Source organism: Halichondria panicea, chromosome 11, assembly GCF_963675165.1.
Source record: "Halichondria panicea chromosome 11, odHalPani1.1, whole genome shotgun sequence".
NCBI classification, from domain to species: domain Eukaryota; kingdom Metazoa; phylum Porifera; class Demospongiae; order Suberitida; family Halichondriidae; genus Halichondria; species Halichondria panicea.
Genome location: NC_087387.1, coordinates 6,685,270 through 6,709,444, shown reverse-complemented (window position 1 = coordinate 6,709,444; position 24,175 = coordinate 6,685,270). Strand labels below are relative to the sequence as shown.

Sequence of the window (24,175 nt, the reverse complement as noted above, 5' to 3'; positions counted from 1 at the left end):
TGAAGTAGCTAAGCATTTTGTGGACTGCTAAGAGAACTGATTTTAAAGTAGGTTCTCTGTGAATACTAAGAAGGCTACTAAGGAGTTAGCACTTAGCACTTAGCTGTGTAGAGTGTAGCAATGGCTAGTGTACCAGTGGCTAGTGTATCAAAGAGAACAAAAAGAAAGACTGGGGAAAAGTCCTCTGCCACATGTGACCTTTGCTGTTGTGCTATCAAAGATGGGGAAAACAGCTTAACTTGTGATGGTGTGTGCCAGAAGCAACTACACAGATACTGTGCTGGAGTTACAGTCACTTGTCATAAAAGGATAATAGAAAGCTCCTCTACCTTTGTTTGTCTCACCTGCACCCAAAAGATGCACTCTACCATTGTAAGCAATCTCCAGGGAGAGATAGAAACTCTCAAGAATGAATTGTCAAATGTCAAGGCTTTGCTGCTTGAAGAAAAGAATTTGTGTGACCCTGCACCGGCCATGGAGGCTATTGCCTCTCTCAGAAATGATCTTCAAAACCTCTGTACACAAGTTGAAACCCAGCCTAGTTCGTACGCAGAAGTTGTACTGTCACAGCCCCACCCTATCGAAAAGAAAGTAGTCTTTAGACCCAACAAGAATATACCTCCAAAACCTATTGAACTGAAACTCACGGAATTAAATGTGTCAAAAGGAAACAGAAATAGAGTTATGGTTGAAGGTGCAAGACGTATCTGGGGAACTTTGAGATCAGCTACCAATAAATCAATCACTAACACGTTAGTGCAACTCACTAGCATTGAAGCCTCTAAGATGAAACTTAAGCGAAAATCTAACACAACTAAAAGTAACAAGGAAAGGTGGTGGTTTGTGGTACATAGTGACGAAGAGATTCTGACCCAACTTGAAACCCAGAAATGCACAGTTGAATCGTGAGGTGAAAATAATCAATCAATCATAATGAATCTTTGAGTCACAAAGGTAAGGAATATATACTGTAATGAATACTGGGTCTTCTTGAAAGTTATCTGTGGGGCTATTGAGCAACTGTTAGAATACCTAGAATGTGTTATTGTGTTTTCAGGGACTGAACACTACAAACAGATCGCTTGCTGTGTATATACATTATACAATCAGGCCGCATGTGTACATATTGGCTCTGCATGCAGTCACTGTATTCAAAGATTCATTGTATGTCCACGAAGAATGAAATTGCAACTGCTGTTGTTTGTCACTTTAATGGCTAATGGATCTAGTGATGACTGACTACATGCAGTCATATCATGCCTATACTCTGAAAACTGTACAAATGTTACCGTATAGTAGGTAATTTCGGTGCAAAATTTCGTACAAACTGCCCTTTTTTCATTTTCGTACAGCTCAGGATAGTGACGTTGAACCTATTGTGCCAAAAAAATGTTGCAATTTTATTTTTCGGAGGTGCTCCACTGATAAGATGAAAAATACAAACATTTCCACCATATGAAAATAACCCGCTATACGGTAATTGTCATTGTGGTTGTCCATTACCAAGAGTAGAACTTTTACCAATTATTTATTGCACATGCAAAATTGTTCAGAACACTCTGCAGTGTAACACACAGTACACACACCACTCACAATGTATAGCCCTCAGTACACAATATATATTGGGGTATGAGATAAAGTAAACACCACCATAAGAGAAATAAGAAACCTTGTATCTACAAGTCATTCACTTTCATTCAACGCCTACTCAGTTCAAAAAACTGTTGTGTTTGTGAGTTAACTATGACAACAAAAGACGGGCAAATGCAACACATGAAAGTATTACTACGTAACTATATAATAAAGTCGACAAGTGTTAGCCTCTTCGCAGTACTTAATAGATCTGCTAGCATTCACAAGTGTATCAGAATACTCATGGCTAGTATCTGCTTGGTATTACTCACTATTGTCCTAGTTGGACAAATAGTCACGGACGGGCAAAGTAAGTGCTTCAGTAATAAAGTAATTTTATGCTCTATGATTGTGCAGTGTGTAATAATGGAGCTGTAAAGCTATCAGTAGCAGGATATTTCCTTCTGAAAGAAAAGTATGTACAGTACTGCCATGATGGAGAATGGCATTGGCTGTGTACTGGTGGTGGAAGCTGGATGAGAGTGGAGGCCAATGTTGTGTGCAGTTAACTGGGACTCAGCGACCAAGGTACGTTTGTTCTGTTTGTTGTACATGTCCTTGAATTAGTCCATCACCATCTTCAGGAGCTAACATAGGAGGTGGTACAATGCTAACAGCAGCTGATCAACCACTAGCCTACTTTATGTTTAGTGGCAGATGTACTGGAGAGGAAAGTAACATAGGAGAGTGCAATATTCATACCAGCACATGTAATAAGAGTGCAGGATGGGTAAGATATCAACCAGGTAAGAGCATTAACTTTTGCAAATCAAAGTTAATACTGCATGAGATAATTATACAGCCAACTGTAACGGTGGAGACATAAGACTGGTGGGTGGTTCCACTAACAGAGAGGGACGAGTGGACGTCTGTATGCAGGGATATTGGGCATCCATCAGTTACAATGAAGTGCTGGCAGGCACTGTATGCAAAATGTTAGGATAGTACTAACTCTTCTATTGACCCAAAAGCCAACTGTACAGTGACAGATGATGGTGCCACCCTGAAAACAAAACAAGACTGATTAAAACTAATTACACACACTAACAGATGGCCATGGGACTACTATCCAGTGAAAACTTGGATGGGCCAAGTCACTTCCAGCCCGAGCACTTGTACCCAGTTCCAATGAACTAGAAGAAACCAGACCAGCAATTTTAATTGTTTCGTATTATTGAGCAGTGTCTCAGAGTGGATTTGTACAATATTCACAGGCTCGACTAAACATTGTGATAGCACTATTTGCAGTGGCACCGGGAGCAGTTATTGGTGTTCTAGTGGTCCTACTCTAATTGGTTGTGCTATTGCTAGAAGGAGAAACACTAACGGCAGCTAATGTGTAAATCAGTTATTGCCCACCTATATTTTATGCTAACTATATAATAGTGCATGCAGTTCCACAGGCAGAGGAATGAGTCGTACGTTCTTCGAGGCGTGATAGAACACTGCCTAGTATATACTGTCCAGCTAAAATGGAGAATAAGAAACCTTGTGTCTACAAGTCATTCACTTTCATTCAACGCCTACTCAGTTTAGAGAACTGTTGTGTTTGTGGGTTAACTATGACAACAAAAGACGGACAAATGCAACACATGAAAGTAATTATTACTACTAAATTAACAACTTGCAGCATTATATAGCTTGTGCACAGTACATGTAGACTATACTTAAAAATTACTGCTTACATTCACATGCAAGAGTATAATTATAGCTTGAATATTAGTCATGGCGAATATTATCTCAGCACTACTAGGTCTAGTCACTATTGCTTTAGTTGGACAACTCTCTGCAATAGCACAAAGTGAGTACATGCACTATAATAGAGACTGATATACAGAAACATGGCATGCAGGCTGTAATAGTGGACATGTTCAACTGTCACATAACACAACGGACAATAGAAGCTACGTTCAGTACTGCATCGATAGTATTTGGAGGACTCTGTGTACTAGATCGTGGTCGCGTGTTGAAGCGAATGTTGTATGCAGACAGCTATAGGCTACAGTGACCAAGGTATGCTACAGAGCACACTATACGGTAATATAATTATTATTTCAGGAGCCATAAAAGGGATGATTGGCTTTGGTGACATTATGGGAAAGTTCTTCATGTTCAACCAATCTTGTGCTGGTGGGGAGAATACATTAGCAGAGTGTAAGCCAACAAATACATTGGAACACTGTCATTTGAGTGAAAAAAACAGACAAGGATGGGTAAAATACATTCCAGGTAACGTGATTTTTAGTCTAATCATAAACTAAGCTAACTGTGCTGATGGAGCCCTAAGACTGGTGGGTGGGTCCAACATAAAACAAGGACAAGTGGAGGTGTGTCAGAACAAGCGATGGGGTACAATATGCTACAACCAAGCACTAGCTGGACATGTTTGCTCTCAGCTAGGATTTCCAAGCCAAGGTAAGAAACTTATTCACAGCAAATTAAAACAATTTTTGTAGGAGCAGCAGCGAAGGAAATGAATACAACTGGCCCACAAATTAACTGTAACGTCGATACCAACAATAGGTTGAGCTGTGGGAACATCACTGACAGTGGGTTATGTGTTCGAGGTTTAGCCGTTGAGTGTCCATCGTTCAGTGATACAATAGCTACCAGTGCACTAGGATCAGTGATTGGACTTTTGGTGCTATACTGGAAGTAGGGACAGTTATTGCGTGGGTGGATTGTAGGAAAAGGCGCTTAATTCCAACAAAACAAAGCTAACTTTGCATCCTATAATTATATGCTATAACATGCAGAGTTTTAATACAAGTGAATGAGAGCTACACTGACACAGCTCCTATAGAACCGAGCTACAGTTCACTAGGTCCTAACTACAATACTGTGACTACAAGCGATGAAGGAATTGGTGACTATGATGTCATTGATCACAAAAAACAGAAACTGAAACCAGCCAACCCACCACCAGTGAAGGTTGAGGCCAGTAAGAGTGAAGTAGATGAGTTCTTCAATACAGAGGTTCATATGTACGTAGCTGTCAATAAGAAGAAAAGGAATAATGCTGGGGGAGAATGAGCCTTGCAACTACAGTTATATATAGCTATAGTGTGTAGAGACACACTTGCAGTCTGTCATCATAGTAGCTACATAGTTAATACATAATTATACCTTTGTGTATGCATCATAACACTGATTGTACAACAGTAATCACAATTCACAGTTGAATCATGAGGTGAAAACAATCAAAGAATTAATGAATACTGGGTCTTCTTGAAAGTTATCTCTAGGGCTATTGAGCAACTGTTAGAATTCTTAGAATATGTTTTTGTTTTCAGGGACTGAACACTAGTATCACTTGCTGTGTACAGAATAAGCTCCATTGGCTATGCAGTCACTGTACTCAAGAACTTATTGTAAAACGCTTTTTTTCAGTCAAAAAACTGTTGTACATAATCCAAAAGCTCGATTACATTTTGCTACCATTGTATAGGTACGGCTTGTATCCATGGTGATGTCCGTATATATATGCAGAGTGGACCAGAGGACTGGGTAACTGCCTGGAGTGTTTCAGGTCTGTGTTAATGGAGTGGAGAAGGGCATGCAGGAAATCAGGTGATCTACCAGGGCTACTAAATTATAACTGTGTATATGTGCGCTAATCTCATAGTACCTAGGAACTGAATTCCATTTAGACTGTACATTTTATATGTTGATTGAGAATCAGAACTAATAAGATTTATTTGGACACACATTACATCACTCAAACCACAACTCACATTAGTAGTTACCTCACATCATTGAGACTGTAATAAAGTATAATCAAAGGAGAGAATAGAAATTCTGAGTCACTAATATCTAACTAAAACACTGATTTTAATAAGAAAAAATAGACACACACGAATTGCAAGGTCTCTATAAGACAGTCACATGATGCAGTATAAAATATAGTACACAATATTCAGTTTTCTCAATGCTTGAGTGTGGAGTACTCCTCTTCACACAGCCACACCTTGCTGTCCGTTTTGCTTGACATTGGCACTTCATAGTTACTAGCCTCATTGTACACACCATCACAGCCCGCCCCCTCCACACCCTCACACCTTCCACTCTCCACCACATAGTAGTTCTGCTCCTCGTCTATAGGATTGAGCTGATTTGAGCGACGATTCGTGTTCTCATCGCGCTCAAGTATTGAGTAGGTGTGGTCTTGTTGATTGCCATTGGCAACTTGTTCATAAGTGGGTCCACTGGAGCTGTATGCATTGTGTGGTTCCATGCTTGTATCGTATACTGGGTTGTTCAGTTGTCGTTGAATTGTTGAGAACTCTTGTCTTTGAGAAGTATTGTACCTGCATTGAACAGCCACGTGTTCATATGATATTATCCTATGGATACTGAAGATTATCACGAGTCTGTGCCAGTAACTGCACGAGTGCCTGCAAGGCACGAGTGACAGTTACTAGGCACGGACGAGTGATAATCATCAGTATCCATGGGATAATGCATTTATTGCTTGGCAACCAAAATGCAGGTTGAATCTGCGCATGCGCAACATGCGGTTGCTTTATCAACCAGAAGAACGCGTAGCAACAAAATTGAGTTCTCCCAGTTGAAGACGAGTTTAAGAGAAAGAAAACAGCTAGAAAGACAAAGAAATAAGACTCTAGAACACCAAGAGAGCTTGCAGAAGGCTACTTAAAGATTTTGTAGAGAGCAGACAAGAAAAAAAGACAAGAAAAACGTTGACAACCAGCAACCCGTTTTGAAATGGATAGTTCTGAAGAATAAACAGCATGTGCTTGCTTTCTATCATGCTCCAGTGTAGCAGAAGAGGAAACATGCACCGCTATAACTGAAGAAAAGTGTGACAACCGTTTTTGAAGCCAAAACGACTTTATACAAGCCTGAACAGGCTTATATGGTAGTGCAGTACACTTCTACATGTGCAATACTCTGCTCAAAGCACCCACTTCCAACATTGATGCCTGTTTGATGCATTAGATATGAACACTGACAACCTCCTGACCCTCAGCTTCACTGTAAAAAGAGCACAGAAGTGATACAGAGCATCAGAAAACAGGAAAAGAGACTGATAAACATTGCAACATGATTATAAGTGTGTAAACTATGTTTTTCTTGTTCTCTCACTTGCTGAAAACGTTTTATTCCAAATAAGAATCACTTCCTAGTGTGCAATAACAAGTGTGCAATAATACTTCCGGGTGTGCGATATGGAAAAATATCTGCACACTTGGTGATGAGTCGCTTCCTGTGCAATTTGAATGTAAAACGCTGATGTCAGCACTTATTAAAAAGCAATAATACTTATTATTAGAACTGAAAGTGGACAATGTATACAATAATTATGCCTTAAAGAAAACATGCTAAATAGTGCTTTCAAATAAAATTATTCCTCTGGCACTTTTGTCAACAAACATTCATGAAACAACAATGCACTCAATGGAAACATAATTATGCTCAATGAACTCACTCAGCGTGCTGTTTCTGTGACCTGCGTTTCCACAACACACAGCAAGTTACAGTCAATCCAATAGCAAGTCCTAGGAGCACAACCACCAGAAGACCAATCACTCCTCCCAAGGAGGCAATAGGACAGCTTCCCAACATTTCGCTAGAGGGTTGTTCTACTTCGCTTGTGGCACTAGATGCAATGGTACCGTTTTGACTACTTCCTTGAGAAACGTTCTCAGTTGTCGGCACTGTTGACTGACTTTCCGAATGATCACTAACTTTCGTACTAGTTGACATTGTTTCACAGTTCGTAGTATCTTTTTGGTCCACTATAGCTATAGCTAGTCGGGTAACAAAATCTTGCTCTAGACACATCACTCCCAATTCCATGTCACAATCACTCGTAGCAGTACAGCTGACATTCTCGTTGTCGGATACTGTGCACTCCAGTTGTGAAGATGCTTGTGGGTCAAGCGTTGTCATCACAGCCACTGTAAAGTTGCATGCAGTAAACATGCAACACATGCAGCGCATGTGAATAATGATTGTAACTATTCTTACCATTAAAGAATCCTAGTTTGGAGCAAAGGAGACCTGCCATTGCTTCTGTCCACCCTACACTGCATACTCCTCCCCACCGATCATTGAGACAAGACTCCACTCTCGAGTTCACCAGACGCACTTCACCATTACTGCAGTTTGCTACACGGTGTAAATTGACAATTGGAACCTATTTTTTATGAGATTACCTAGTAAGCAGCTCACAGTGGCATCTCTCCTCAAACCACTGCAACCTCCACCTTGGTTACATGTACTAGGGTTATTCACGTAGCCACATTCAAGAAGTTGTGTTCGGTGCCAAGACAGTTCACATTTCTGAAGTATCCATTTTCATTAGGTGGAAGGCATTTATACGAATGTTTAGCACCTATATATAATAATAAAAATGCACAGTTTTCACTCAAGGATACATCAATTTAAGCACATACTATGGTTGCTGTATCCAAGCTGATTACAGACTACATTCACCTCTTCACTTGACCATCCATTGTGTCTACAGATACTTTTCCACACGTTTCTATAGCAAACTTATACAGCACCACTACTATCAGTCAGTAGAGCATCACTACTTTCCAGTCGAATATCTCCATGAGAACAGCCTATAAATTATATAAATTTACAGACTGTCCAACAAGCACAGATCTATAAAGTGTGCTATTATAGGTATAGATATTAATCTACTTACTTTGAGTCCCCGAAAATATTGTCAGTGTTACCAGTACAATAAATAACAGATTGATGATCTCCATGTATTTTTGTAGCTTCTTGTTACTGACTCAAATAAATCTAAATGTAGTTAGACCTCTACTTAACTATTATTATTTTCTGGATTCACTTCCTGGATCATAAGGTTTCAGTATTTAAACTACTTCAGGAATACAATAAGATGCATACATTTTATGCAAGTAAACATGGCACGACAATAATTATTTTAGCTAGAGTAAGTCGCCGAACTCCGTCAGACATCAAAGTGCGTCAGGTAAAAGGGCGTGTAACGCACAAACAAAATAAGACTGATTCAACTAATTACACACACTAACAGATGGCCATGGGCCTATTATCCAGCGAAAACTTGGATAGGCCAAGTCGCTTCCAGTCCGAGCAGTGATAACTTGAAAAAACTACCGAATTTTTCGATTTTCGTCAGAACGTACCGATCCCCGTTTTTGCCAAACTACACAGCTAGAGCAAACTGACACAAGGTGAGTACAATCTAGATAGAGTGCAATACAGAGTGGAGCAATTCCCAGAATCAGGCGACCCTGCAAAGCGGAGTGTGAGGACACGGTCTCGCTGCAGGACATTGCTAATCATGTGGTAAACCACAAGTACTATAGTAATCACTAGTAGAACATTCTAGAACATTTTAGATCATGTGTTTTGTTAGTAGAACATTCTAGAAACAGGTGTTTAGTATTTAAGTGTTGAGTTTTGTATTCGTTGAGTATGGATGGGGTGCCATTTGTGTCAAAATTAATACAAATTGCACGTATACATCATAAATGAATACATATATATAAAATGCAGGTGCCCCATATGTAAATGCAGCATATGCATGCATATAGCAAATGAAGTGGTTGCATATACAAATGCAGCACGTACATTTGTATATTTACCTGATATATATAAATGCAGCAGCGTCATAATTATAATAAATGCAGCAGTCCCATATAATAAATGCATGGATTAGATCTACTTCCTGGATCCTTCTAATTATGTAGATGCAATCACAACCAACATTAATTTTGTTATTTCTATTCAAACAATCTGCATCATAAACACATACTACGTGCATGCAGAGTTGATGGGTATCTCAACTCAAAGAATGTATATATAACATCTATCTATATCTATGTCACAACTCGTAATAGTAAAACCATGCAGGGTGAAAGGAAACACTCTAAATTATACCTGTCCTATCTATTCCCTAAATACAGCCTCACTGTACAACTCACACTGCTAGTATCTATAAGCTGACTATACATTAGCCTTCTTCACCGGCCTTCACGGTGTAGAGTTGTTCCTGTACTGAAGGGAGGCAACCCCGCTCATGTTAGCAACTATAGACCAATTTCGATACTTCCTACAATAAGCAAAATTTTAGAGAAACACGTTAAGTCTCTTTGTCAGGAACACCTGTGCGACCAGGCACCTATATCTCCAAGGCAGTGGGGCTTCATGTCATCACGCTCATCTATCTCAGCCCTAATACAGGTGATAGAAGACTGGAGTAGAGCCCTGGATCAAGGTCAAGAAGTATGCGTAGTTTTCTTTGATATCAAAAAGGCATTCGATACTGTCCCCCATGTCAATCTTCTGAAACATCTACAGTCACTTAATTTTAACAAATATTTACTAAACTGGGTGCATAGCTACTTACTGGAGAGGAAACAGTTTGTGGGTATTGATGGCAGTAACTCAGACAGCTTACATGTTCTCTCAGGTGTGCCCCAAGGTTCGGTTTTGGGTCCACTATTGTTCATTACGTACATAAACCAAGTCACAGATGTTATTTCTCAAGACAGTAAGCTAAATATGTTTGCTGATGACATGGCCTTATACAGAGTTATCACATCTACTAATGACTACGTGAATCTTCAAAAGGACATTTCTAAAGTCTCAAATTTTTTGAACACTAAATTATTAGAATTTAATCTTGGCAAGTGTAAGTTTATGTCCGTTTCTAAGAAAACATCGCGCTCATTGAAGGCTCCAACTCTACTTCTAAATGGTTATGTACTGCAGCAGGTTTCTAACTACAAGTATTTAGGAATTACCATATCGGCTGACTTGAGCTGGCACACTCACATCAATACGATTTGTAATAAAACAAGGAAGTTGATAGGTCTCCTACATCGCAGGTTCTCTGAGAATTCTTCTCCAACAACACTGTTAAAGTTGTATACATCGTTCGTGAGACCACATCTGGAATACGCATCCTCTGTATGGAACCCATTTCACAAGTGTGAAATAAACAATTTAGAAAAAGTCCAGAGATTTGCTATGAGAGTCTGTCTGAAGAAATGGAATTTGAAAAGTGAAGAATTACTCACCTTGACCAGGCTTCCTTCTCTGCAGCTGAGGCGCCTTGCTGCGGTGCTTTGCCACCTTTTCAAAATACTACACAATCTAACTGACTTCCCAAACAACCCAGCAACCAAGAGAAATATGACGTACAGTAGTAGAACTGTTAACTATTTTACTCTGGTCCCCTACCAATGTAGAACATCCTTTTACAAATTCTCATTTTTTCCGCATGCAATCACAATATGGAATAGGCTGGTTAGCCACAAGGACTTTACTTTAGTAGACTGTACTAGTATAAGTTCATTTAAGTCTCATCTGTATTCACATCTAGTTGACATGTTGTAACTATTAAAGCGTATGTTATAGGACTCACTTCACCCTAGCTTTGTAGCTATTTGTGTATCCTTGCAATTAATTGCTAAATCTTTCATAAAAAAAAAAAAAAAAAAAAAAAAAAAAAAAAAGTGCGGCCTGGGATCGAGGCTAGCTATATATTTGCCTGTTCATCATAGTTCCATGCTTGTATTGTATACTGGGTTGGAATCAACAGACTGGTCTGCAATGTCCACACAGTGGAGGGTACTATTAATTATTACACAGCTTCTTGTCAGAGCTGTTCCATGGCCAAAAGTAGTGACTGCTTCTGAATCTACAACATATTTATTAGACGCACATGGCAACCATCATTTTCCCTACCTTCAGTTGGGAAACCCAGTGTAGAGCAAACAAATTCTATCAGTTGGGAATTGTTTGTTTGCACAGTTCCCCAGCGACCGCCCACACACACCTCCACTCGTCCCTCTCTTATGCTGGACCCACCCACCAGTCTTATCTCTCCATCAGCACAGTCGGCTGCAATTCATAACGGCATTTACTCAAACTGTTGTGAGCAAAATGTTTACCTGATAGACACATTATTTCAGGATGTCTTCTCCGGGCACCACTGCAGCCACCTCTACAAGTATTAAAATCTCTTGGAGTTATTCCACATTCTTCAAAAGTATTCTGAGTTCCACGACACTCACTAACATCAATACCGGTTGAGTCCAAGCATAATCGTCTCACACTTGCCCCTGTAGGACCCAAAGATTAAATGTTAGCAAAGCATACATTACTCTGAGAAATGTACCATTATTATTGTAGCCCAGCAGTCTGCAAGCAATATTAGCTTGATAAACACTCCATTGGTAGTTTTTCTCACACACAGTTTTCCATACTTGACCAGAACAAACATTGACTCTACCATCATCTAGTCTCTGTACCTTTCCATCAATGCAGCCTGAGGGGGAGTAAACTTGTACCTAGTCTAATAGAAGTTATACACTTTTAAATTACCTTGAGCAATGAGGATTGAAATCAATAGTAGCAGAGTGTTCATATCTCACTAGATCTAGCTAGTCTTATTTGAGGCGCTTTCTAACTGCCTGTTATATATATTTCTGTAACTTCCTGTTGCGTTGCTTTTATAAAAAATAACGAATATTTACGGGGCCCACGAAAATAACCCGCTATGGAATATACAGGTCACAGCAACCACTTTAAAGCATTATAACATTATTATGCTACTGCATGCATGTATATAACCATTACAGGGACTAGAACCAAAATGATTTCTTAATAATTAGAATAATAGACACATAACAACTAAACCATCCAATACAACAGCAATCTATAATAATCAATGGGAAAGAATCAGTTCATTAAAAATACACGTGTACACACACCCACACACAAACACACACAAATTGCAAAGCCTCTAATCTATAACAATTATTACTGAATGGTGTATTCCTCTTCACACAGCCACACCTTGCTGTCCGTTTTGCTTGACATTGGCACTTCGTAGTTACTAGCTTCACTGTACACACCGTCACAGCCCGCCCCCTCCACACCCTCACACCTTCCACTCTCCACTACATGGTAGTTCTGTTTCTCGTCTATAGGATTGAGCTGATTTGAGCGACGATTCGTGTTCTGATTGCATTCAAGTATTGAGTAGGTGTGGTCTTGTTCGTTACCATTGGCAACTTGTTCGTAGGTAGGTCCACTGGAGCTGTATGCATTGTGTGGTTCCATGCTTGTATCATATACTGGGTTGTTCAGTTGCCGTTGAATTGTTGAGAGTGTGCTTGTTTCTGACGAGATACAGCTGCATGTACAACGTATATTAACTGTGTACAATAGACGTAGGACAAAAATGCTCTGTCTGAAATGACAAACACATAAGTAGAACATACATATAGTAAAAGAGTATGAACTTACATTTGTTTATGTTTCTGTGATACGCGATTCCACATTGCTCCACAAACAATCAACAAGACCACCAGCAGAGCCACCAACAAACCAACTAATACCCCCAGTGCTGTAGTGCTTAACTCAGCACCACATGACGACTCTACACTTATTTTTTGGTTTAGAACTTCCTGCCTGACACAACGAATCCCTAGGTCCGTTGTACCATCATCACATGATTCATTGCAAGAGAGGTTGCCAGAATCGCTTATAGTGCAGTTGATGGTTGGTACTCTTCGTGGGTTGAATACAAGCACTTCAGCTCCTGCACAGAAGAGTAGAGATAGGTGAAACGAGCCAATTATCATGAACCTACCAATGCTAGCAAATCCAAACTTTTGGTACATCTGTCCAGCATCTTGATCAGTCCATCCGTTGCTGCAAATTGCCATCCAACGACTATCGTTACATATTTCAACTTTTCCCTCGTTGTCAGTAGCTCCACCCACAAATCGAATGTCACTGTCAGTACAATTAGCTGCGCACAACTATGATATATATTAAGTAATGTCTAAAGAAATGCTTACCACTTAAACATTGAACTCTTGCGTGTTTATTAATTTTATTACAGCCAGCACGAGCTTCATAGTAGCACTCATCAATATTACCGTCGGAGTCATCACAGTTGACAAACCTTAAAAACATATAGGGTGAATTCTCACTAATACTAACATCGCTGGTCGTAGCACCTATATAAGCAACAATTTACAGTGACTATATCATTGTTAAGAAAAGCTATTATAGTATCACCTTGATCGTTGTATCCAAGTTGAGAGCAGACAATGTTGGCCTCAACGTTACTCCACGTATCAGATACACAGATCCTTCTCCATTCTCCCTTATAACAGAACTCGACAATTTTGTTAATGTTGTCGCCGTTTACCAATTGAACATCTCCATGAAAGCAAGCTGTATAAACATTAGACACATGCTATAGTTACATGCAGTATCCAAATACTACTAGTACCTTGTGTTAACACTTGTGTTCCTAAAAACAGAAGAGATACTGTGATGAGTTGAATTATCATTTTGTAATCCTGTCAGGTTGAATCTCTAAGTTGCTTATATTTATAGATTTCAAAGTCACAATTCCGTGATTTTTATACAACAATTCATGATGATCTATTTAGACATCTATTAGACACGAGAAATATTGTACTGTCTGACATGTATGTATTGTTATTATAAACTGATAAACTGAAAGTATAAAAATACTCATAATTAATCAACAAACATTTACAACGGAAACATACGCTCAGTGGACTCACTCAGCTTGCTGTTTCTGTGACCTGTGTTTCCACAACACGAATAATTAGTATACCTATACAGTTTTCACTCAAAGGTACAGAACTTTAAACACATGCTATGGTTGCTGTTATCCAAGCTGAGCACAGACTACATTCGCCTCTTCACTTGACCATCTATTATTTCTACACATATTTTTCCACACTCTGTCATGGCAAACTTTTACAGCACCACTGCTATTCAGTAGACCATTACCACTTTCCAGTCGAATATCTCCATGATGAGAATAGCCTATAAATTATACACATAATTATTATTTTTACTGTTCAACAAGCACTATAGGTATATAGATAAAAAAAATATCGAGTGTTACCAATAAATGACAATTTGATGATCTCCATGTCTTTCTGCAGCTTCTTGTTATACTAAACAGCAACTAGACATGGATTATTATAATATATCTACCTGCATTTGTAACAAATGCTCATAATTAGAACTGAAAGTGGATAAAAGCCAGAAAGAAAATAAGCCAAACAGTGCCTTTAAATCAGCTGGCTAGCTGTTTTGTCAACAATATAAACCACACTCAATGAAAACATAGATCTATACATTCCACATGGAGACTCATTCAGCTCACTGTTTCTGTGACCTTCGTTTCTCCAACACACAATCCAACAGCAAATCTATGAACAATCACCAGAAGACCAATCACTCTTCCCAAGGCAGCAATAGGACAGCTTCACCATTAATTTTCATTATATAATGGTGGACTTGTTTTGCTGGTGGTTCACTGTAAGTGATTGGTTGATTTGTTCCGCTGGTCGTGGTTTGCTGGCTGCATGTTAGTGGTTGGCTGACTCGCTGATGGTAGTTGGTTCAGGACACGTCTGAATAAGGGTTTGATCGATTGTCCTATAAATAACTGAACCGATACCATCTTGGTATGTCTTCGCTCTCAACAGATCAGTCTGCAATGTTTACGCAGTGTAGCCTGAGGAACTAATTCTATTGGGGCTGTTCCATGGCCAAAAGTAATAACTGCTTCTGACCTTATAATCATTAGACACACACGGCAACTATTAGCTGCATGATTTGAGTGTTCACTGTCCTTATACCTTCAGTTGGGAAACCCAGCGTAGAGTAAATAATTATATTCTACCAGTTATGAATTAACATAGTACTCCAGCGACCATCCAAACTCAAAAAAGTTCGTTCCCATATGTAATTTTCAGCGGTTGAGTCCAAGCATGGTCGTCTTACGGTTGACCCTGTGAAGTAGATCTACGTGTATGTGTCTAGCAGAGCATAATTATAGAAGCTATTTACTCATTATCCCATTATTCCCGTGCCGTGGATCGACAGGTTAAACAGGAGTGAACTGCACAATCAAGCTAGATAAGTAAGCATGCATGTGACCAAAAACAATCCATATTATTATATATAATTATAAAGATAACCATAATGTAAAGTTGAACACATAAAATACATGCGGAGAAGTCAGGATACCACAGTGTGATCTTGCTCATTGCCATTGGCAACTTGTTCGTAAATGGGTCCACTGGAGCTGTAGGCATTGTTTGATTCCATGCTCACATTGTCCACTGGGTTGTTTAGAATTGTCGAGAGCTCTTGCACTTGAGAACTGTTGCTGCATTGCATGCATGGAGAAAAGCCAGAAAGTCAAATTAATAGTGCCTTTAATAATTATTACTATCAACAATCAACAAGCAATTGTGAAACAACAACACACTCAATGAAAACATATGCTCACAGACTCACTCAGCTTGCTGTTTCTGTGACCTGTGTTTCCCCAACACACAGCAAGTTACAGTCAATCCAATAGCAAGTCCTAGGAGCATGACCAACCAGAAGACCAATCACTCCTCCCAAGGAGGCAATTGGACATGTACAGTTATTGTTTTCCACCATTTTGCTGGAGGGTTGTTCTACTTCGCTTGTGGCACTGGATGCAATGGCACAGTTTTGACTACTTCCGTGAGAAATGTTCTCAGTTGTTGGCACTGTTGACTGATCATCACTAACTTCTGTACTAGTTGACATTGTTTCACAGTTCGTAGTACATTCTTGGTTCACTAGTCGGGTAACGAAATCTTGCTTTAGACACGTTACTGCAGTTTACTATACACGGTGCAATTGACAATTGGAACCTAAACATTTTTAAAAGAGATTACCTAGCAAGCAGCTCACAGTGGCATCTCTCTTCAAACCACTGCAACCTCCACCTTGGTTACATGTAGGGTTATTGACGTAGTCACATTCAAGTGTTCGGTACCAAGACAGTCCACATTCCATTTTCATTAGGTGAAAGGCATTTATACGAACGTATATATAAACATGCACAGTTTTCACTCAAAGATACATCAATTTAAGCACATGCCTTGGTTGCTATATCCAAGCTGGCTACAGACTACATTCGCCTCTTCACTTGACCATCCACTATTTCTACAGATACTTTTCCACACGTTGCCATGGCAAACTTGTACAGCACCATTACTATTCAGTGGACCATCACCACTTTCCAGTCGAATATCTCCATGAGAACAGCCTATAAATTATATAGATTTACAGACTGTCCAACAAGCACAGATCTATAAAGTATGTTAATACTAGCTATTATAGGTATAGATATTAATCTACTTACTTTGAGTCCCCGAAAATATTGTCAGTGTTACCAGTACAATAAATAACAGATTGATGATCTCCATGTATTTTTGTAGCTTCTTGTTACTGACTCAAATAAATCTAAATGTAGTTAGACCTCTACTTAGCTATTATTATTTTCTGGATTCACTTCCTGGATCATAAGGTTTCAGTATTTAAACTACTTCAGGAATACAATAAGATGCATACATTTTATGCAAGTAAATATGGCACGACAATAATTATTTTAGCTAGATAAGTCGCCGAACTCCGTCAGACATCAAAGTGCGTCAGGTAAAAGGGTGTGTAATGCACAAACAAAACAAGACTGATTTAAACTAATTACACACACTAACAGATGGCCATGGGCCTATTATCCAGCGAAAACTTGGATAGGCCAAGTCGCTTCCAGTCCGAGCAGTGATAACTTGAAAAACTACCGAATTTTTCGATTTTCGTCAGAACGTACCGATCCCCGTTTTTGCCAAACTACACAGCTAGAGCTAGCTGACACAAGCTGAGTACAATCTAAATAGAGTGCAATACAGAGTGGAGCAATTCCCAGAATCAGGCGACCCTGCAAAACGAAGTGTGAGGACACGGTCTCACAGGACATTGCTAATCATGTGGTAAACCACAAGTACTATAGTAATCACTAGTAGAACATTCTAGAACATTTTAGATCATGTGTTTTGTTAGTAGAACATTCTAGAAACAGGTGTTTAGTATTTAAGTGTTGAGTTTTGTATTCTTCGTTGAGTGCCATCGAACTGACTGTGAAAACTGAATCAATGTTATCTCAAATACTCTAAATCCCCGATCCCTCACAGGAGCTACACTTGTTTCTTTGTGAGGTTGTAAAGTGCTGAGTCAGCAATATTCTAGCTATAAGCGCTAATATAGAGTAAGTCGCCGAACTTCGTCAGACATCAAAGTGCGTCAGGTAAAAGGGCGTGTAAACACTGGCATCACTGCGAACACTGGCATCACTGCAAACACTGGTATCACTGCGAACACTGGCATCACTGCGAACACTGGCATCACTGCAAACACTGGCATCACTGCGAACACTGGCATCACTGCGAACACTGGCATCGCTGCGAACACTGGTATCACTGTAAACACTGCATGTAATTATTTCGTAGGTGGGACTCTGTAATTATTCACTCTTTATGGATCCGTCTTACATGAGACATCAACCCATCTATTAGTGTGTGCAGTTAGTTAGAATCAATCTCGTTTTTTACGTGCATTATAAGCACTTTTAGCTGACGAAATTCGATATCTGACGAAATTCAGTCGTTTATGAAAGACGTCACAAAATCAACTATAGCTCATTGAGTGCAACTATTTGCTGGTGGCTCTCTGTTTCCGTTCTCATATGTAATTTTCAGTAATTGCACGGTTGTCTTATAGTTGCCCCGCCCTCTATATATGTATCTAGCAGAGCATAATTATTATAGAAGCTATTTACTCATTATCCTCGTGCCGAGCAGTCTGCATGCGACATTAGCCTCATCGATATTCGATCTGTGGCTTTTTTGGCATACAGTTTTCCATTCTTGACTATTGAGACTCTATATTATATTATATAGTCTACCATCATTAATAGGGCGCTATTAAGGGCCTGAGGATCTCGTAATCTCATAGTGACCGTTGGACGAGACCTATAACTGATTTAGAATAGTGCTAAGCAAGCTAGGCTATATTAACATAGCAAAAACTGCTAATAGAAAGTTACTTAGTAGTTAGCTCTACACTAGAGCACTAGCTATTGGTAGCTGCAAGAGTAGGACAAAAGCTGCAAGCTGCACTGCAGACACAAATACTTAATTTTTAATAATGCAGTGCATCATCGTTACTATGATATTCAAGAGATGGAAAAACGGCCTTCAATGTAGGGGTTGGTAAATTATGCTCGAGATATATGCTATTCTTTTATGCTCAAGTTAGCAGCTTATTATTCTTTTCAAATTGCCTATTATTCCTCCAAAGTACAGCATAGACCCCATGTCGTTGTACAAGTAACATCAAACTATAAGTAATGGCCACATGACTCTATCTATTACACTATGACAAGGAGATAATTAACCATCAGTATATACTTCCATCAGGCCTACAAATGTTTATACTATGATTTGTAGTGACCTGTATTTCCAAAACCTGCCTATTATTCTCATAGAGGTGCCTATTATGCCAGCATAATTCTCACCCAAAAAATGCTATGCCAGCATAATCTACCAACCCCTACTTCAATGTTATGTAGACTAGTCAGAGCAAAGCTTTAACGTTGCTTGAGGCTTGTAGAAACTCTTGGTTGCAGAGTCTTCTTTGTGTTAATATAGCCTAGCTTGCTTAGTACTATTCTAAATCAGTTATAGGCCTCGTTCAACGGTCACTATGGGATTATGAGACCCTCAGGCCCTTAGTAGCCCCCTCGCTGCACTGGGGGGCACTACAGCCTCAGGCCCTCTGGGTATCATAATCCCATAGATACCTTGGACTCAGCCTACAACTCGTGTTGAACACATAAAATACATGTAAAGTCAGGATACCACAGTGTGGTCTTGCTCATTGCCATTGGCAACTTGTTCGTAAATGGGTCCACTGCAGCTGTATGCATTGTTAGGTTCCATGCTCACATTGTGTACTGGGTTGTTCAGTTGTGGTTGAATTGTTGAGAGTTCTTGCACTTGAGAACTGTTGTAGCATTTGTGGACAAAAGCCAGAAAGCCAAATTAATACCTTTAAAATAAACTTATTCAGCTGTTTTTTATAAACATTTACAACAAACTCAATGAACTCACTCAGCTTGCTGTTTCTGTGACCTGCATTTCCCCAACACACAGCAAGTTACATGCAGTCAATCCAATAGCAAGTCCTAGGAGTGCAACCACCAGAAGACCAATCACTCCTCCCAAAAAGGCAATAGGACAGCTTCCCATCATTTCGCTAGAGGGTTGTTCTACTTCACTTGTGACACTTTGAGAAACATTCTCAGTTCTTGTCACTGTTGACTGAATAACAATCTCAAACCACTCTTACCATTAAAGAATCCTAGTTCAGAGCAAAGGAGACCTGCCATTGCTTCTGTCCACCCTACACTGCATACTCCTCCCCACCGACCATTGAGGCAAGACTCCACTCTCGAGTTCACCAGACGCACTTCACCATTACTGCAGTTTGCTACACGGTGTAAATTGACAATTGGAACCTATTTTTTATGAAATTACCTAGTAAGCAGCTCACAGTGGCATCTCTCCTCAAACCATTGCAACCTCCACCTTGGTTACATGTACTAGGGTTATTCGCGTAGCCACATTCAAGAAGTTTGTGTTCGGTGCCATGACTGTTCACATTTCTGAAGTATCCATTTGTATTATTTGAGCGGCATTTATACGAATGATTAGTACCTATACATACAGTTTTCATTCAAGGTTACATGAAACTAATAAATAATAACTTTAAACACATACTATGGTTGCTGTATCCAAGCTGAGCACAGACTACATTCGCCTCTTCGTTTGACCATCTATTATTTCTGCACTACACATACTTTTCCACACGTTGCCATAGCAAACTTGTACAGCACCACTACTATTCAGTAGAGCATCACCACTTTCCAGTCGAATATCTCCATGATGAGAACAGCCTATATACATTATTGTTCAACAAGCATTGTAGGTAAATTACTTACCTTGAGCCCCTAAACAAATGTTGAGTGTTACCAGTACAATAAACGACAGTTTGCCGATCTGCATGTCTCTCTTTGCAGCTTCTAACAACAGCAACTAGACATGGATTATTATACCTGCATTTGTATATAAGTGCTCATAATTAGAACTGAAAGTGGATAAAAGCCAGAGAGAAAATAAGACTAACAGTGCCTTGAAACATAGATAAAGAAGAGAGGGATTGGCAACGGAAGTTAAAACGTAGACTTTTGTGCAGGGGGTGTGGCTTAATCCTGAAACGATGTGTACGTGTGTTGTCCCCCACCGTAACGCCGCGAAACACTTTTTTATGTTTGTGGCCTTACACAGAGCTTTCTAAGACCCCCCCAAACTTCATTTCCATGCTTCTTGATAATGTGTATTATGTGGAATCTCCCAAAATTTGGTTGATGTCTCATGTAAGATGGATCCATAAAGAGTGAATAATTACAGAGTCCCACCTACGCAATAATTACATACAGTGTTTACAGTGATGCCAGTGTTCGCAGTGATGCCAGTGTTCGCAGTGATGCCAGTGTTCGCAGTGCTGCCAGTGTTCGCAGTGATGCCAGTGTTCACAGTGATCCCAGTGTTCACAGTGACGCCAGTGTTCGCAGTGATCCCAGTGTTCCCAGTGATACCAGTGTTTACAGTGTTGCCAGTGTTTACAGTGTTGCCAGTGTTCGTAGTGATGCCAGTGTTCGTAGTGATGCCAGTGTTCGCAGTGTTTGCCAGTGTTTGCAGTGATGCCAGTGATTACAGTGATGCCAGTGATTACAGTGTTTCCAGTGATGCCAGTGTTCGCAGTGATGCCAGTGTTCGCAGTGATGCCAGTGTTCGCAGTGATGGCAGTGTTCACATGCAGTGTTTACAGTGTTGCCAGTGTTCACAGTGATGCCAGTGTTCCCAGTGATACCAGTGTTCGCAGTGATGCCAGTGTTCGCAGTGATGCCAGTGTTTGCAGTGATGCCAGTGTTCGCAGTGATGCCAGTGTTTGCAGTGCTGCCAGTGTTCGCAGTGATGCCAGTGTTCACAGTGATCCCAGTGTTCACAGTGACGCCAGTGTTCGCAGTGATCCCAGTGTTCCCAGTGATACCAGTGTTTACAGTGTTGCCAGTGTTTACAGTGTTGCCAGTGTTCGTAGTGATGCCAGTGTTCGTAGTGATGCCAGTGTTCGCAGTGTTTGCCAGTGTTTGCAGTGATGCCAGTGATTACAGTGATGCCAGTGATTACAGTGTTTCCAGTGATGCCAGTGTTCGCAGTGATGCCAGTGTTCGCAGTGATGCCAGTGTTCGCAGTGATGGCAGTGTTCACATGCAGTGTTTACAGTGTTGCCAGTGTTCACAGTGATGCCAGTGTTCCCAGTGATACCAGTGTTCGCAGTGATGCCAGTGTTCGCAGTGATGCCAGTGTTTGCAGTGATGCCAGTGTTCGCAGTGATGCCAGTGTTTGCAGTGATGCCAGTGTTCGCAGTGTTTGCCAGTGTTTGCAGTGATGCCAGTGATTACAGTGATGCCAGTGATTACAGTGATTACAGTGTTTCCAGTGATGCCAGTGTTCGCAGTGATGCCAGTGTTCGCAGTGATGCCAGTGTTCACAGTGTTTACAGTGTTGCCAGTGTTCACAGTGATGCCAGTGTTTGCAGTGATGCCAGTGTTCACAGTGATGCCAGTGTTTGCAGTGATGCCAGTGATGCCAGTGATTACAGTGTTTCCAGTGATGCCAGTGTTCCAGTGTCCACAGTGATACCAGTGTTTACAGTGTTGCCAGTGTTCACAGTGATACCAGTGTTTACAGTGTTGCCAGTGTTCACAGTGACGCCAGTGTTCACAGTGATCCCAGTGATGCCAGTGATACCAGTGTTTGCAGTGATGCCAGTGTTTGCAGTGATGCCAGTGTTCACAGTGATACCAGTGTTTACAGTGTTGCCAGTGTTCACAGTGACGCCAGTGTTCACAGTGATCCCAGTGATGCCAGTGATACCAGTGTTTCCAGTGATGCCAGTGTTTGCAGTGATACCAGTGTTTCCAGTGTTCACAGTGATGCCAGTGTTTCCAGTGTTTCCAGTGTTCACAGTGATGCCAGTGTTCGCAGTGATCCCAGTGATGCCAGTGATACCAGTGTTTACAGTGATGCCAGTATTCACAGTGATGCCAGTGTTTGCAGTGATGCCAGTGTTCACAGTGATACCAGTGTTTACAGTGTTGCCAGTGTTCACAGTGATGCCAGTGTTCACAGTGACGCCAGTGTTCACAGTGATCCCAGTGATCCCAGTGATGCCAGTGTTTGCAGTTATGCCAGTGTTTGCAGTGATGCCAGTGTTCACAGTTATACCAGTGTTTACAGTGTTGCCAGTGTTCACAGTGACGCCAGTGTTCACAGTGATCCCAGTGATACCAGTGATACCAGTGTTTCCAGTGATGCCAGTGTTTGCAGTGATACCAGTGTTTCCAGTGTTCACAGTGATGCCAGTGTTTCCAGTGTTTCCAGTGTTCACAGTGATGCCAGTGTTTGCAGTGATCCCAGTGATGCCAGTGATACCAGTGTTTACAGTGATTCCAGTATTTGCAGTGATCCCAGTGATGCCAGTGATACCAGTGATACCAGTGTTCACAGTGATACTAGTGTTTACAGTGATGCCAGTGTTCACAGTGATGCCAGTGTTCGCAGTGATACCAGTGTTTCCAGTGATGCCAGTGTTCACAGTGTTCACAGTGATACCAGTGTTCACAGTGATGCCAGTGATGCCAGTGTTTGCAGTGATGCCAGTGTTCATAGTGTTCACAGTGATACCAATGATGCCAGTGTTCACAGTGTTCACAGTGATACCAGTGATGCCAGTATTCACCAGTGATACCAATGATGCCAGTGTTTCCAGTGATGCCAGTGTTCACAGTGATGCCAGTGTTTCCAGAGATGCCAGTAATGCCAGTGATACAGTGTTTACAGTGAAGCCAGTGTTCATATAGTGATACCAGTGATGCCAGTGGATTACAGTGTTGTAGCTCAAAACATATCCAGGGGTATTGCCAGTGTTTTAGTATTTACATGTATGCAGTTCACTGTTCACAGTGATGCCATGGAGTGTTCTAAACACATTCCATCACCAGTATATGTACTGAGTGTGTAATACTTTGCATGTATATATACACGCATTCACGAAAAATTAGCAATTAACTTCTATTCCACTTACCTCAGTATTACATTAAAAAGAGGGAATTCGACTTGATGAAGTATTGGCTGGGCATCACATGGAATTGCTAACATTTGTAACAGATTGTAGTTATGCTCTCGATCACCGTTTCCCCAGAGAATCCCAGATTATTTTAGTGGGATGTCAAGTTTAAAAGCACTTTGTTGCAACCATGCAGAGCATTTGTGTATAGACTGTTGATATTGTCAGAATCAAGTGTCTGTGGGATACTACAACTTCATATAGGGTATAATTCAGGTCCCATGGGGACTACTCCAGATGGAAGCTATAAACTGTGAATTTCATAATGTTGATGCACAACACATGACTAAACTGATAAGGTACAAGATAAAAGACACACACCAATACACCCAATGGTTTTCCTGTGAGAATGCTTTTTCATACTAATCTTATGAAGGGT

General features: G+C 40.4%; 4 protein-coding genes and 1 long non-coding RNA gene across 14 annotated transcripts in view; 1 reads left to right on the top strand and 4 right to left on the bottom strand.

Moving 5' to 3' along the window:
• LOC135344131 (scavenger receptor cysteine-rich domain superfamily protein-like) overlaps window positions 1–24,175 on the bottom strand; it is a gene marked incomplete in the record, with an annotated part of 804,697 nt that overhangs the window by 68,807 nt on the left and 711,715 nt on the right.
• LOC135344250 (uncharacterized) lies at window positions 915–9,699 on the top strand. 5 transcript variants are annotated; one of them, XR_010397386.1, is made up of 6 exons: window positions 915–1,942; window positions 1,990–2,160; window positions 2,217–3,433; window positions 3,485–3,645; window positions 3,691–5,202; window positions 9,561–9,699. It is a non-coding gene; the product is annotated as an uncharacterized LOC135344250 (long non-coding RNA). The 5 variants fall into 5 exon arrangements; XR_010397389.1 differs by having other exon boundaries at window positions 915–2,160; window positions 2,217–3,230; window positions 3,377–3,433; XR_010397387.1 differs by having other exon boundaries at window positions 915–2,160; window positions 3,691–4,047; window positions 4,089–5,202.
• LOC135344287 (uncharacterized) lies at window positions 5,253–7,953 on the bottom strand (the record flags this gene model as incomplete). Its single annotated transcript, XM_064541452.1, has 4 exons — window positions 5,253–5,939; window positions 7,082–7,553; window positions 7,624–7,764; window positions 7,812–7,953. Coding segments are annotated over 4 exons (1,137 nt in total), but the record flags the coding sequence as incomplete, so codon positions are not given.
• Window positions 11,129–14,130, bottom strand: LOC135344168 (scavenger receptor cysteine-rich type 1 protein M160-like). Of its 2 annotated transcripts, XM_064541310.1 has the most exons (10): window positions 13,910–14,130; window positions 13,693–13,851; window positions 13,470–13,631; window positions 13,259–13,420; window positions 12,913–13,207; window positions 12,460–12,799; window positions 11,780–11,929; window positions 11,553–11,723; window positions 11,347–11,502; window positions 11,129–11,299 (listed from the first exon to the last, which is right to left on the bottom strand). In XM_064541310.1, the coding sequence occupies exons 1-7, from the start codon at window positions 13,968–13,970 to the stop codon at window positions 11,900–11,902; spliced, it is 1,209 nt and encodes a 402-aa protein (XP_064397380.1). In that variant the 5' UTR covers window positions 13,971–14,130; the 3' UTR covers window positions 11,129–11,299; window positions 11,347–11,502; window positions 11,553–11,723; window positions 11,780–11,899. The 2 variants fall into 2 exon arrangements, with proteins under 2 accessions (XP_064397380.1, XP_064397379.1); XM_064541309.1 differs by lacking the exons at window positions 11,129–11,299; window positions 11,347–11,502; window positions 11,553–11,723; window positions 11,780–11,929 and having other exon boundaries at window positions 11,973–12,799; window positions 13,910–14,128.
• On the bottom strand, window positions 15,662–23,954 carry LOC135344189 (mucin-19-like). Of its 5 annotated transcripts, none has more exons than XR_010397343.1 (8): window positions 23,755–23,954; window positions 20,546–20,659; window positions 20,325–20,500; window positions 20,082–20,261; window positions 19,656–20,034; window positions 16,850–19,548; window positions 15,967–16,753; window positions 15,662–15,835 (listed from the first exon to the last, which is right to left on the bottom strand). XR_010397343.1 is itself a non-coding variant. In XM_064541360.1 (8 exons), the coding sequence occupies exon 1, from the start codon at window positions 23,335–23,337 to the stop codon at window positions 22,264–22,266; it is 1,074 nt and encodes a 357-aa protein (XP_064397430.1). In that variant the 5' UTR covers window positions 23,338–23,954; the 3' UTR covers window positions 15,662–15,835; window positions 15,967–16,326; window positions 16,380–16,753; window positions 16,850–19,548; window positions 19,656–20,034; window positions 20,082–20,261; window positions 20,325–20,500; window positions 20,546–22,263. The 5 variants fall into 5 exon arrangements, 4 of the variants coding, with proteins under 4 accessions (XP_064397430.1, XP_064397429.1, XP_064397431.1 ...); XM_064541360.1 differs by having other exon boundaries at window positions 15,967–16,326; window positions 16,380–16,753; window positions 20,546–23,954; XM_064541359.1 differs by having other exon boundaries at window positions 20,546–23,954.

Coding starts and splice junctions, on each gene's coding strand:
- LOC135344168 (XM_064541309.1), bottom strand. CDS start 13,970: ATGATAATTCAACTCATCACAGTATCTCTTCTGTTTTTAGGAACACAA. Junction 13,852..13,909: donor AACACAAGTGTTAACACAAG/GTACTAGTAGTA, acceptor ATGTTTATACAG/CTTGCTTTCATGGAGATGTT. Junction 13,632..13,692: donor ACTTGGATACAACGATCAAG/GTGATACTATAA, acceptor TTGCTTATATAG/GTGCTACGACCAGCGATGTT.
- LOC135344189 (XM_064541359.1), bottom strand. CDS start 23,337: ATGAACACTGGCATCACTGCAAACACTGGCATCACTGGCATCACTGTG.